The 14,027-nt window shown below is 42.9% G+C and overlaps 1 protein-coding gene across 10 annotated transcripts in view; it reads left to right on the forward strand.

The window, feature by feature from the left end:
- Positions 1-14,027, forward strand: part of ANKRD6 (ankyrin repeat domain 6) — a 113,331-nt gene that overhangs the window by 56,352 nt on the left and 42,952 nt on the right. For 5 of the 10 annotated variants that reach the window (XM_060237092.1, XM_060237100.1, XM_060237138.1 and 2 more), the window contains exon 1: positions 2,771-2,785. Coding sequence is in view for 5 of the 10 variants with exons in the window: in XM_060237120.1 (XP_060093103.1) it covers positions 2,666-2,785 (120 nt within the window). In the remaining 5 variants the exon portion in view is untranslated. Of the gene's footprint in view, positions 1-2,149; positions 2,295-2,531; positions 2,786-14,027 lie in introns of those variants that run through there. The other 5 variants (XM_060237155.1, XM_060237162.1, XM_060237120.1 and 2 more) reach the window with 3 other exon arrangements.

Consider the following 14,027-nt stretch of genomic DNA (forward strand, 5'->3'; position numbering starts at 1 on the left):
CCTCAGCATTCAGTGTCATCAATTGTGGTATCCGTCCGTAGAGACTGGCTGTGTTGGGGGGGGAACCATGATTTAGTGGTTCTGCTCAACCTTATGGCATTTATATGATGGGAACCTGGAGGGTTCCATCTTGTTCTTTATGCTGCTTAACTTCTAAATGAAACTGTTGGGAAAGATCGTTAGGAGATTAGGGAGTAAGGTGCCACCAATATGCAAATTATATCTCTTTCTGCTGTAAATTACATTCTGCTGTGAATTACATTCTCATTCTGTGGAAGTCCTTAACAGGAGCCTGGAGGCAGTAATGCACTCTGTGTGGGACTGCCTTAAAAACAGTCTGGAAGCTTCAGCTTGTCCAAAATCTAGCAGATGGACTATCAGGGATGGGATGAAAAACTATCCTGCCTTGATGCATTGTGATATGCTTTTTTTACTTTGCAACAATGAATGAGTCATTGAGGGATATTGTTGGCTTTTATTTTTTGGAAGGTGATTACATCAATCTCTCATTGATGTGGGTCTACATGACTAATTTGTATTGTCAGTTCAAGTATACTTGTGTGCTTTCATAGCTAAGTTCAATTTGTTTTCATGAGTGACTGAAAAGAATGTTTTCATTTTCAAATCTTGCTGTTTGATCAGGCTGACAGATTTTGGGAGGAAGCTTCCTTTTTTTCCAAAGCTTTGGACTGAATACCTGCTGACACACTTTTACAGTAAGTGCATCACCTCATATACTTCTGAACTATCTTATATGGAAAGTTAATATGCTCTAATTCAGGGATGTCAAACTAATTTGTTGTGAGGGCTGGATCTGACATAAATGAGTCTGTGTTGGGCCAGGTCGTGTGTGTCGTAAAATGTAATGCCAGGTAGCAGAGATACAAACTTCGTAAAGGACTCACACAATGAAAGATTTTTTTTTAAAGAATAAAACATGCTTAAAACATTAGCGCTTCTTGGTCTTAATGGGACTTTCTTTGTATCTCTCCCTTACAATCCAGGAAACCGAGCAAAGGGAGCTCTGGCTCCTCTTTCCCCAGGGGATCAGGAGGGGGAGAAGCCTCGGCCAATAGAAGGAAGAGAGACTTGGCTCAGTAGCTCTGTTGTGCGATTGAGCAAGCCTGGCAAAGCAAGGCATTCCTCCTCCCTTCCTCCCCAAGGGTGGAGCCTCAGCTAATGGTGAAAATAGAGGCATTCCCCTATAGCTCCTGTGTGATTGAGCAAGCCTGGCAAAGCCAAGATGTGGTGCAGAAGGAAGCAAGAGAGAGGGAGAAGGAAGCAGACAACAGCCAGTTGCTCAGGGGCCTGATAGGAGCCTTCCAGGGGCCTGATTCGGCCCTTGAACCACATGTTTGACACCCCTGCTTCAAATCACTTATCCAAGGCAAGCCAGCCAGTGGCTTGGAGAATGCATTTAAAATTAAAGTTGCTTTCTTTCCACCTCTCTCTCTCATTTATTTTCCTTCCTTTCTTCCTTCCCTCCCTCCCTCTTGTGATTCTCAAACACCATGTTTATTCTATGTGGCTCTTGCATTAAGCAAGTTTGACCACCCCTGGTTTATATAGTTAGCTAGGTTGGGGTAATTGAGTTTAGATACTATCATTTATATCCATGAACAATTTATTTTTTTGTGGGGGGAGTGTGTAGTCTGGGTTCCATTTTTTACTTGGATATAAACTCAGGGGGTGGTCTGGTCTCACACAAGTCATCAAGACTCTGTTTCCCATGGCGAAGCAAGTGAACCAGTTTTCCAAGGTCTGTGTGGATGATTAAGGCACTGGCAGTAATTTCTGTGGGTTTTGTCTGCCTTCCTTATTTTAGACCCATGAAGAAATTCAGAGCAAAAAGAAATTGTACATGGTATATGAATGTGGCAAGACAGCCTTTCAACACTGGCACTTCATAGAGGGAATAGCAGATTGCTCTGTTTTTTTGCTCTTTAATTGCTTTTCATGAGACATACTCTCTGTTAAGCGATCTATACAGCTACACACTGTTGAGAGGGTGGACTGAGTCAGTTTTACGATGTGCTTAACAATAATGAGGCTCCAGTTGGAAGACATTCAGGCATAGGGTAATTGATTGGTACCTAAATACGCTGGAGGTTTCATACTGTGAAAGTGAGCAGATCAAAAGGGGAGGAGACACAGCACTTCTGCCCACTAATGAGAATAGCTCCAGAGGGAGAGCAAGCTTGCAAATGAGCATCCTGGAGCAAATGGGAGAAGAAGGATGGCTTCCGGACAGTGCAGAGGCTCACCTCGTGTTTCCCACATTGTTGGAATCTGGGGTTAGGATTATAGTACTTTTTATTTATTGTAGTAATAGCTAAACTCTTGGATGAGCAGTAGGATGTATCAAAAGTCTTATCTTGTCTAGTTCTTGTTTGTTGCGTGTCAAAATCCCAGCAATTCTTTGTGGCTCCTACTTGCTTTTGAGAGGATTTCTGAAGGAGTAATTGCAGTTGTTTTGTTTCGTTTCCAAGATGTGACTGATGGTTTCTCTTCTCCACTCCCCTAATCTACAGATCCAGAAGATGGCATAGCAACGGAGCCAGCCTTCCACCAAACTGGGGTCCCTCTGTGTTCTGCCGTTGGACTGATGTGAAGCTTTTGTTTTGGGCTGAAGGAGCTTGTCCACTGCTTGTCCTGAAAGCCATTCATGAGCCAGCAGGATGTGGTTGCCGTGCTTTCAGAACGCCTTCTCATAGCTGCATATAAAGGGCAAGTGGATAATGTTGTGCAGCTTATCAACAAGGGTGCCAAGGTAGCCGTTACCAAGGTAACAGGGGAAAAACTCCTTACAAATTCACAGAACTAACCTCACTCCCAAATCCTTCTATCTAATAAATGTTCTCCAGGCTTTGAAAATGTAATTGTTCTTAGAAGGGATGTGGATGAGGGGGAGTTGTTTTTTCTTTCTTTCTTTTTTTTTTGCAGCTGTATGTATGTGGCTTAGTTAAGTCGTGATTTTGCCCCCCTCCCCCCTTTACTGCTGTTTTTCTTACTCCAGGAGGAGGAAAACAGCCACAGTTAAAAATTGACAAGAGTTACTTAACAATGAAAGAATCATATTTTTTCCAAGTACACACTTGCATTTTGCATTGGCAAAATAATTATTGTGGAAGGAGAAAATTCAGAAGGGGAGGGAGCTTTTTGGTGTTTGATTAAAAAAACCCCCAACCCTTACCATGTACACATCAAAAGGGAGAACAGCACCATTTTAGGGAATGTTACTTCAGTAATAAATAGTATATTTTGGGAAGCAGGGCTGCAGATGAAAACTGGATCCTCTTATGGTTAGTGAGATTCTGGGTATTTTTAATAAATACTTTGTAGTGCTGATGTTTTTCAAACCTCAGAGATCAGATGTTTGGGTGTTTTTAAATTTATTTTATTTTTTTAGCCATTAGGGGTAAAACCAGATGAGATGCTGGAAGGTCTGTGATTGGCTTTTCAGTGTGGGGTGCTTTTTTGTTGTTGTTGTAAGTTTTAGCTGTATGGATGGAGGTCTTGACTCACAGAGGGGCCATGACCTGGTTGCGGGTGGGGGGAGCAGGGGTTAATTGTTCCCTCCCTGCACTGGTTTTTCAGGTTGCCCTCCCCATCTGGTACTTGTCTATTGAGGAAACACACAGGAAACCTTCAGCCAACATGAATGTTTCACTGAATGCTGCAAATATTGTCTTTGTGGGGCTTTGCTGGAAAAATAGTAACCCACACTTGTATTCTATATCCAGCCCTCATCCAATCCTTCTGAAGCTGTGATTTCCAAAAAATAAAAATAAAACAAACCTGTAAGCTTTCAAACCAGTAACCTGTAACCTGTAAAAGTTCAAACCAGTATTCCAAGAGACTTCCAAGTTTCAGCAGTATTTTGTTTGAAGAGCAACAACTATCCAACCTGTATTTATTTATTCAGACATTTCTATTCTACCTTGTCTAAATAGAGTGAAAGACTTGAGAACGGTTTGCTTTTCCTGTGGTGATATGGGTTTTAAATCTTTGTGATGTGTGAAGTGGCCAATTCATTGTTAGTGTCAAGTTCTTTTTACTGAGAGTTTGTAGCCTTAACTCAGGCTGCCTCAGTTGAATTAAAATAATGATCACCTGTTATTAATGGTGTGTTTTTGTACTAGGTTGCTGTGGGGTCAAGACATGTTGGGGACATCAGAGATACACTGATTATCTCCAGGGCTTTTTTTGAGCAGGAACGCTGCATCACAAGATCTATGACCTTTTTTTTAAAAAATGTTTTTTACAAAAGTTCTACCTCACCTTGTGCCCTTACATAGGCCACCAAAGTAGTTATCAAATTTAAACTGACATGATAAAGCCTCATTGTAATAGCAACAACAACAAAAACCCAGTACATCATTAAAACCAGAGTTAACATATGTACCAATATATTTCAGTGACTGCATTTTTTTTCTCTGCAGCAATTTGTCCAGTGAGGTCCTGGGATACCCTTTCTTGGGATATTCAGAAAGCTGTGTCAGGCTGTTCTGTTCCCATGTTCTTGTGGACCTAAAACCTTATTGATTTTCAAGTTATGTTCTAGAAACCAGATGATGATTATTTTCGTCCTTATGTTTTACTGGGTGTGGTTATGGAAATGTGGTTAGTTTATTTGCTGTTCTTTATTTGAGGAGAAGGTTATTGTTCATTTGGTAATCACATTCTTTGTTTAGATGTTTAATTATTGTTTATAATTTTTATGCTGTGGTTTTTGTTGTTGTTGAAAGATGCTTTGTACAAAGTGGAGTGTAAGGTATACCTTTGAAAAATAAATAGAAATAGTTCCTGATTTTCTTTGTAGGGCAGCCAGATGGAATGGAGACAGTGCTTCTGAAATAGCTGCCTAGAAGAGGGAGTTTTCAGCAGTAGGTTATCATGCATTGATGACACAAAGTACACAGCAGTGTCAATACAGCCTCCTCTTCCTTTGGCCACCTTCCCTCACTGATTTTTCTTTCTTTTTTAAGACAAAGAAACATTTAATAAAAAGATAGTGGTTATGATGCCATTGATAAAACATGTTGCAGGTCAAGCGTGACCCATTCATGGATTCTGACCCACGAGATCAACTCCACAGGCAATCTGCAGCGTGAGGGCAGTGAGTGGGCCAAATGAGTGGGGGTTTGTGACATTCTTGTATCGAACTAGGAGGACTTGCGAGCTTGTCTGTGACAGCAGCCTTGCCTGCCTCTCCCACACTCCACTGCTGTTGTTACTCATCTCAGCAGGGCTGGATTAAACCCTGTGGAGGCCCTGCCAGATTAAACCATGTGGAATCAAAATCTTGGGGGCCCCCGCTCAAGTTAACTCAGAGTTGGAGTGGCTGCCCCGCTGTCTGCAGCCCCCACTGCAGCCACCTTTTCAAAAGCCCCTTTGCCAAAGCTGTGGGGGAGAGGCAGAGAGTCGTAACCTTGGCAATCACACCAGCATCTGCCATACCAGGCAAGTGGGGCAAAGAGTGACTCATTTGCTGGTAGGGTTGACAATCCCCAGGTGGGGGCAAGGGATCCCCCGGTTTGGAGACCCTCCCCCCGCTTCAGGGTCAGAAAGCGGGGGGAGGGGAGGGAAATGTCTGCTGGGAACTCTTTTAATCCCTATGGAGATTTATTCCCATAGAAAATCATGGAGAATTGATCCACAAGTATCTGGGGCTCTGGGGGGGCTGTTTTTTGGGGTAGAGGCACCAAATTTTCAGTATAACATTTAGTGCCTCTCCCCAAAATACCCCCCAAGTTTCAAAAGGATTGGACCAGGGGGTCCAATTCTATGAGCCCCAAAAGAAGGTGCCCCTATCCTTCCTTATTTCCAATGGAAGGAAGGAATTGAAAAGGTGTGCCATCCCTTTAAATGTGATGGCCAGAACTCCCTTTGGAGTTCAATTATGCTTGTCACAGCCTTGATCTTGGCTCCACCCCTAATGTCTCCTGGCTCCACCCCCAAAGTCTCCTGGCTCCACCCCCAAAGTCCCCAGATATTTCTTGAATTGGACTTGGCAACCCTAGTTGCAGGCTATGTGTGCAGGCTGGGAAGGCTGCAAGCAGAGGGAAAACCAGGGGAGAAAGCTGGCCCAGGGGCCCTAAAGGCACAGGGGCCCATAGGCCTAATTGTTAATCCATCCCTGTGGCTCAGTAAGCAAGGGCAGAGAGGGGTGCTTTGAATGGAGATAGCTAATGTTTTGGAACTGACTTGTAATGCAGTTGTTGCCAGAAATGTGTGTAACATGTTGCCTCTTGCTCGGTGGTGTATGTGTGACATATGTTTTGCATTATGCCTGCTGCTGCTACCCAGGACTTTTGGAAGAAAAAGCCCAACAGGAACTCATTTGCATATTAGACCAAGCCCCTGTTGTCACTATTGTTTCACACAGGGCTTTTTTGTAGAAAAAGCCCAGCAGGAACTCATTTGCATTTTAAGCCACACACCCTGATGCCAAGCCAGCCGGAACTGCGTTCCTGTGTGTTCCTGCTAAAAAAAAGCCTTGCGGCTACCACCACCATCCCACACAGATTCTGCTAATACTGTGGGAGTGGTGGCAAGTTAACCACAGAGTTGATGACTGGCTTGCAGGTGTCTTGTCATGTCATATCATCCAACTAATCACCTGCACAAACACGATGGTTGCTGGAGAAAGCTCCCTTAAGTTTCGTGATGGTGATATTCTATGATTCTGTTTCCTTTGGGCCTTCAGCCTTCACTGGGATCTTCAGTGCTAAAACGATACATGACAACACAGTGACATGGTTCATTTTCATAGTGGTTTTATATTTGCAGATTTAATTATATTCTATAGAAAATGGTAAAAAGTGAGTTTTTAATGCTCAGAGAAAGAAACAATTGCATTAAAAAGAAGGTTGGGCAGTGGAATGTGTGATTCTATTTAGATTTTATTTTCTGTGTCATTTAGGGTTCCTTTGTGAAAAGCTTAGATACAGGTAGGTTTGTGAGGTTTGTGGGGGTGGAAGCCTGAATGGCCTCTCTAGTAAACTCACTTTGCTTGGCTTTTTCTGTTTGGATGCTGTAGACCTAAGTGGGCCTTTTGACGATATGTAGCTACGTGGGCCACAGGCCATCATCCGCATTTTGTTGTTTATATATAAAACTCGAATTAAAATACTGTTTAACAGGGGTCATTTTGTAGAAAAATAAGTGATGGAGCTCATCCAGGGATTGTTATGCTGCTGCACCTATATTCAATGGACAAGGTAAGTAGGTGGGGAGGAGGAGGGGGAACCGTCAGAAAGGTTCAGGAGCTGTGCTCCTGTGCGCTCCTGCTGAATTCAAGGTCTGCTGTTTAGTATGACTTTTTTGCCCCCACCCAAGCACCTATATTCTCTGTTCTGCCTATTCCAGAGAGCTACTAAGTTACAATGCCAGCCTCAGCAGAATTACACCCTTCTAAGCCTATTGACTTCTACAGACTTAGAAGGTTATGTAACTTTGCTTAGAGCTGCACTGTCAGTCTATTACAGTTAAAATAACAACAAAATTGTGGTGTCTGAAATATTGATTAGATTTGAGTCCAATAGCACCATAGAGAGCAATAACGTTTTCAGGTTCTAAGTTTCTAAGAGTCAAAGCTCCCTTTGTCAAATATAAATATTAAATACGTATTGATGAACAAGCCTTTGTGAAGTAGATTTCATGCGGTAAGATAGGTGATTCTGCCTCAGTTGTCAGAAATATATACATGTATAGAATAAAAAAATTGTAAACAGTGGGGGCAAAGAGTCATGATGATACTCTGCAACAAAACTAAAAAGGATAATAAGTACAGTGACCGTTCATATTGATTGCAGTGTTCTTTCACATTATTTTTTATGAAAGAGTATTACACTGTTTTTCTTTTTAGAATTTTTCTGTGGTGCTACACTCTTTTTCTGTTCATATTAGCAGTAATTTTGGATATTGGATATTTGCTTATTCTTTTGCTTAGCAATTGGCCTGTGTGTACTGTAGTAGAAGCCAACTATTTAGAATAAACACATGGAAGGAAACAGAAAAACCAATGGGCCACAGCACAGGCCTTTTTGGATTTATATATTTAATGAACTTGTTGGCACAATCAACTTCTATGTGATGGCGTATATTACACTGGAGAGAACATAGTGAGGGAAATAAATAAGTCCGAATTGGAGATTGATGGGCTGATGTATCCTTAACTGTGGAATGCTGAGAGTAGTTAACTGAGCCCCTGCCATTACACTCCATCTGTCTCTTTTCAAGCATGCTTTCAAGACACATTGCTGCTTGATCCTTGAATCTGTTAAACATCTTATGAGCAGGAATCCAGGCATGTTCGGTGATTCCTGTGTTTTTATTACATCACAGTGGCACAGTTGGAACCTGAGTGACTTTCAGCTTTCTGCAAAACAATCACAACGCTCTTTAAATGAATAACTATCAATTTCTCATTGAATACCTCTGCTTGGAAACTCTGCAAATCTGGATCCAAGGGGAAAAGGTCCACATAGCAAATCTGGATTTCCTGTGATTGCTTTTGGAATATATGCTTGGCCCATATTTATTACTTAGATCTTTTGGTTGTGTGACTTATAGTTTATTAAGTATATACATAAAACATACAAGAGAAAACATGTGGTGGCAGCATGAACCTGTGCTGGTCTCCTTAGCAAATTTCCTTCATTCCAGCTAAAAGGCAGTCAAAGAAACTTCTGAGAAAATATTGGTAGGCATTTGTGTACTTTCCCCTAAAACATTAAATCCTTTATAATTCAGGCTTTAAACCTCCAGTTAATACGATCAGTACTCTGTATAGAAAAGGAGAAGAGGAAGAAAATTGCATTTTGGAATTCTTGTTTATTGAAGCAGCTACAAATCAGATCATGTGGCCTTTCATAGGCTAATAATACAGTTGTCTAGGCTTGCCAACATTGAAAAGGTTTCTGTTTTTCTTTTTCTTGACTGGAGCCCAATAAATCTAGCCAGGCTGAAGAAATCTAGCATGTCTGGCATGATTGTTTAGATCAAAAGATACTTCAAGTATGCATAGTCTTGTAAATATCTGCCTGTGCTTGTAGTCATAGAACCAAACTTCTTGTCAACCCTAATGTTGTTGAAATCTATTAAGGCATAAAGGACAGTCTACACACAGTTGATAGCATTGAGGGGTTGTGTGAACTAGTTTTCACACTGTGGCTGCTCAATAAATCCTCCTTTCCCAACAATTGTGCTCCTTTATTTAGGAAAAAAGAGGACACATTCCTATATGCTACAGCTTACGCTAGGATAATTTGGCAAAGGTATCCCATGGAACTTTTTCAAGAAGACAAAACTAATGACTGCTAGGTAATTACAAAACTTTATGGCTGATAGTGAAAAGATTGAAGTTGTTAAAGATTTTCTATTCCTTGGCTCCATCATCAACCAAAAGGGAGACAGCAATCAAGAAATCAGAAGGAGATTTGAGACTGGGGAGGGCAGCCATGAAGGAGCTAGAAAATATCCTAAAGTGTAAGGATGTGACACTAGCAACCAAGACCAAGATAATTCCTGCCATGGTATTCCGAATTACTACGTATGGGTGTGAAAGTTGGACAGTAAAGAAAGTTGATGGAAAGAAAGTTGATTCTTTGAAACATGGTGTCGGAAAGAGAGTTTTACGGATACCGTGGACTGTCAAAAAACCCAGATAAGTGGGTCCCAGATTAAATCAAGCATGAACTCTTCCTTGAAGCTAAAATGACCAAACTTAGGCTATTGTACTTTGGTCACATTATGAGGAGACAAGAATCACTGGAAAAGAAAATGCTAGGAAAAGCGGCAAGAAAAGAGGAGGGATTGATTCAATAAAGGAAGCTCTAGCTCAGTTTGCAAGACCTGAACAAGGCTGTTCATGATAGGACATTTTGAAATAAATTAATTCATAAGGCTGCCATAAGTTGGAAACAACTGGATGGCATTTAACACACACACATAGAAAGTGATTGGTTAAGAACTGTATTTATCGACTGTCAATGAATGGGTTGAAATTAAGTTTCCCTAAAAACAAGCAATGACAAGAAGCATGTGCGTATTTATTTCTGTATCATACGACAAAATATTCTGATAAGATTCTAATAAGAAATTATAAATAAAATTTGTCCTTCCACTAATAATCGAGAGCTTACATATATGTATACAAACACCGACCCACAGGTGTTCTACTCTGGCAAAGACACCCCCCTCCTGCTGAGTGATGGTGGGAAAGTAGTTGGGGGAAGGGGCGTGATCCTCATTACCTCTTTATATCAGTTACTGAGCAGCACAGGTGGGAGGATGATCCTAGAGGCAGTTGATTTGACACTTGATGAAACAGAATGATGGACTTGATGAATCTTTGGTCTGATCCAGCCTGGCTCTTTTTATGTTCTTATATTCTGTGGTTAAACATAGAGTTTTCTGTGAATGTTAGAGTGTTGCTAGCATTTGGGTTGCACCAGAAATGATATCACTGGCAAGTGTACCCTCCAATGGGTAGTCTCCCACTGCTGGCAACCCTGTCACACACATAGCTGCTTACATATATACAAATATCATTGCATAGGAATATACAAATGGAGAAAACCACTAGGACTTGTAGGGGGCATCTTACTTTCCACCTCCACACTATTTTCTCTTTCTCTCAAAAACCCCATAGCCTCTATTCTTTTCCTCCTTCCTTCTCTCTTACCCCTCACCAAGGCTTTTTTTTTTTGTAAACTTTTGGAGGATTGGCTACATCAGGGGTGCACGGCCTAATGTGCAAAGGAGCTCCTGCTAGAATTCCACCCCTGTTAGACCCAAGAGTTACAGTAGTCCAATCTAGAGGTGACCATTGCATGGATTGCTGTGGCCAGGTCCAAGTAAAATTGCATGGATTACTATGGCCAGGACTGGCAAAAGGTTACCCACTGTGCTTCTGCAGCAGAATGAGGATCTGAACCTGGTCTCCCATATCCTAGTCTGAAACTCTCACCTCTATGCCATACTAGTTTTCATTAGGTGGATGCTGTTGAACAGTTGGAAGCAGCTGGCCTGCTTGAGTCATGGAAGCCATGTGATTGAAAGCCGGGCTTTTTTGTAGCAGGAACTCCTTTGCATATTAAACTACACCCCCCTGATGTAGCCAATCCTCCATCAGCTTACAGGGCTCTTCTTACAGGACCTGCTTTTTGAGGATTGGCTGCATCAGGGAGGTGTAGCCTAATATGCAAAAGAGTTCCTGCTACAAAAAAGCCCTGGTTGAAAGTCACCTGGTGGTTGCTGCAAGGCCTGCCCTGATAAGGCTTCCCTCAAAGACTAAAACAACATTGAAAATGGCCCTGTTCCCTCCTCACCTTTTACTGACAAAAATCAAAGCTTGAAGGATGGCAGTACTGATGTGGTGGTTGTCTAGCAATAGTCACTGGAGCATTTGTGTTTTAAAGCTACAGACACTGTTTCTATTATCCTCCCAACGTATGTTTTTTTTAAGAATTCTGATGTTTCTTCAAACCTGGGCATTTTTCAGGTTTGTAGAAAGATCTGTCTTGTCTGTTCATATTGCCATTCTCTAGATTTAAGTATTCACTGATATTGACCATGTTGAGAATTACATAAAACAAGCTGGGAACCTGCAAACATAATTCCCCTGTTATCCCTTTCCTCACACTATATTCTCTTTACCTTGTCCTGAAAGTCCCCATGCCCTCAACATTGTCCTGCTTCCTCCTTTCCTTCCTAACCGCCAGCTTCCAAGGGTGCGATCGGATACGCAGATTGATCAGCTGCTGCTCCTTTCCAGATTTAAAATGCACGATCAGACAACATCTGTCTCTCGTGTCCCAGTCATCAGTGTCCTGTTCTCCCCCCGCCCCCGCCTTTACCATACATTTCTTTGATACCTGTGAAAGTATGGTCCTTTTAGGCTGAGCTGGCTTCAAACTAGATTTCTTGTTGTCTGGTCCCTCTTTTGTACACTCAAACTATCCAGCAGGTCTGACTAGTCTTTTGTTACCCGGCCACCATTTTTTTTTTACTAGTTAGCAATATGCACATAACTGCATACTTGCACATCACTCTCTCTCTCACACAGGAGGTTCTAACTGTTTTCTTTTTTTAAACTTCCTGTCAGAACTTAAGAACTTCAAACGGATCCCATACTTGGTTACAAAGTTAGGATTTTATTGAAGAGAACTAAGCACTGGAAGAGGCAAGATAACAGTGATGGCGAGAGCCAGCACCAGCACAATTTTATACACGTAAAACAAACATCTCACAAAGCCACAATTCACACCGTTACAGGCACATCTGTCTTCTCACCATCACTATCAGTAGAGAGGATGCCTCCCTACTTCGAAGGCCATGCTGCTCGGCTTCAAAGGGTCCCAGTGTGAGAATGTGCAGAGACATAACATAACTCATTCTACAACCCCAAATATTTTGGATACCAGTGGGGCAAGGTTAATTACTATTCAAGCATTTTGGGTCAAGCAAGGGTTACAACATGGAGTCAGTTTGGTTCAGTAACAAAGCAGTTCTAAGTCATAGTAAAAATACATTGCAGCATTGGTCACATTATAGGGAACCAGCAGTAAAGATACAAGTTCTGACATACTGCCCCCCCTAAGCGCCCCCTCCCGCGGGGCCCGCCTTGGGCTTGTGCGGGTACAGTAGGTGAAACTTTTTCAGCAGTTGCGGAGCTGCTACATTCTGAGATTCGACCCACTCGTCACAGCTCGGGGGGAAGTGTTTCCACCTGATCAAATAATACAGTTTCCCCCGTTTGACTCTGGAGTCCAGGATCTCCTGGACCTCATGGTGACTCTGACCCCTCACTGTCGTCGGAGGGGGCGGTGGGGCCCTGGGATGGAAGGACGTAGCACCAGGGTCTTTCCGAAGCAAGCTGCAATGAAAAACAGGATGGATCTTACTTAGAGATTTGGGCAGTTCGAGTTCCACGGTCACTTTGTTTATTACCCTTTTTATTTTAAATGGGCCCAGGAACTTCAGTGCGAGTTTGCGACAGGGCTGGGGAAGGGGAAGGTTTTTTGTGGACAGAAAAACTGTATCCCCCACCTTCAAGTCCCACTCTTGGGAGTGCTTTTTGTCAAACTGCTTTTTGTAGGCTTTTTTCGCTTCCTCCAGGTTTTCCTGAATACCCTTCCAGCCTTCACGGAGGCCCTCCCACCATTGCTGACAGGAAGTGGGTTCGGCCGGGCTGGCGGGGAGGGCGAGAGTGGGAAATGGTTTGCCCTCGTAACCATTGATAATTTGAAAAGGGGAGGTTTTGGTTGAGCTATGGAGGCTGTTGTTGTAGCCATATTCTGCAAAAGGGAGGAGGTCCACCCAGTTGGACTGTTGGAAGTTAATGAAGCAGCGGAGGTACTGTTCCAGAAGACCATTAACCCTCTCCGTCTGTCCGTCCGACTGGGGGTGGTAGGCAGAGCTTAGCCCCTGCTCGATGCCAGCCAGTTTGCAGAACTCCCGCCAGAAGTTGGCAACGAACTGCGTCCCGCGGTCACTAATGACCTTGTCCGGGAATGAGTGTAGGCGTACAATGTGGGTGAAAAAGAGCTGGGCGAGTTTTTTGGCCGTGGGTAGTTTTTTGCATGGGATGAAATGGGCTTGCTTAGAAAATGTGTCGACTACGACCAGGATGACTGTTTTGCCCTGTGAGGGTGGGAGTTCGACAATGAAATCCATGGAGACTACCGACCACGGTCTGGTGGCTGTAGGGAGTGGAACCAGGTGGCCTGGGGGTTTACCCCCCCTTCTTTTTGCCATGAGGCAGGTGGGGCATGAAAGAACAAATTCAGAGACATCTTTCTTAATTTTCGGCCACCAGAACTGGCGGGTGAGTAAGTTGAGGGTTTTGACATAGCCAAAGTGGCCGGCCAGGCGACTTGAGTGACAGCGCTCCAAGACCTCTTTTCTGAGGGGGTCGGGTACATAGATTTTTTCATTGTGCAGCCAGAGCCCGTTTTCGGCTTTAACCAAGTTGGGTGGGCGGTCGGTCTCCTGGTTGTATTCTGAGAGGAATCGAGGCA

Source organism: Heteronotia binoei, chromosome 1 (genome assembly GCF_032191835.1).
Source record: "Heteronotia binoei isolate CCM8104 ecotype False Entrance Well chromosome 1, APGP_CSIRO_Hbin_v1, whole genome shotgun sequence".
NCBI lineage: Eukaryota > Metazoa > Chordata > Lepidosauria > Squamata > Gekkonidae > Heteronotia > Heteronotia binoei.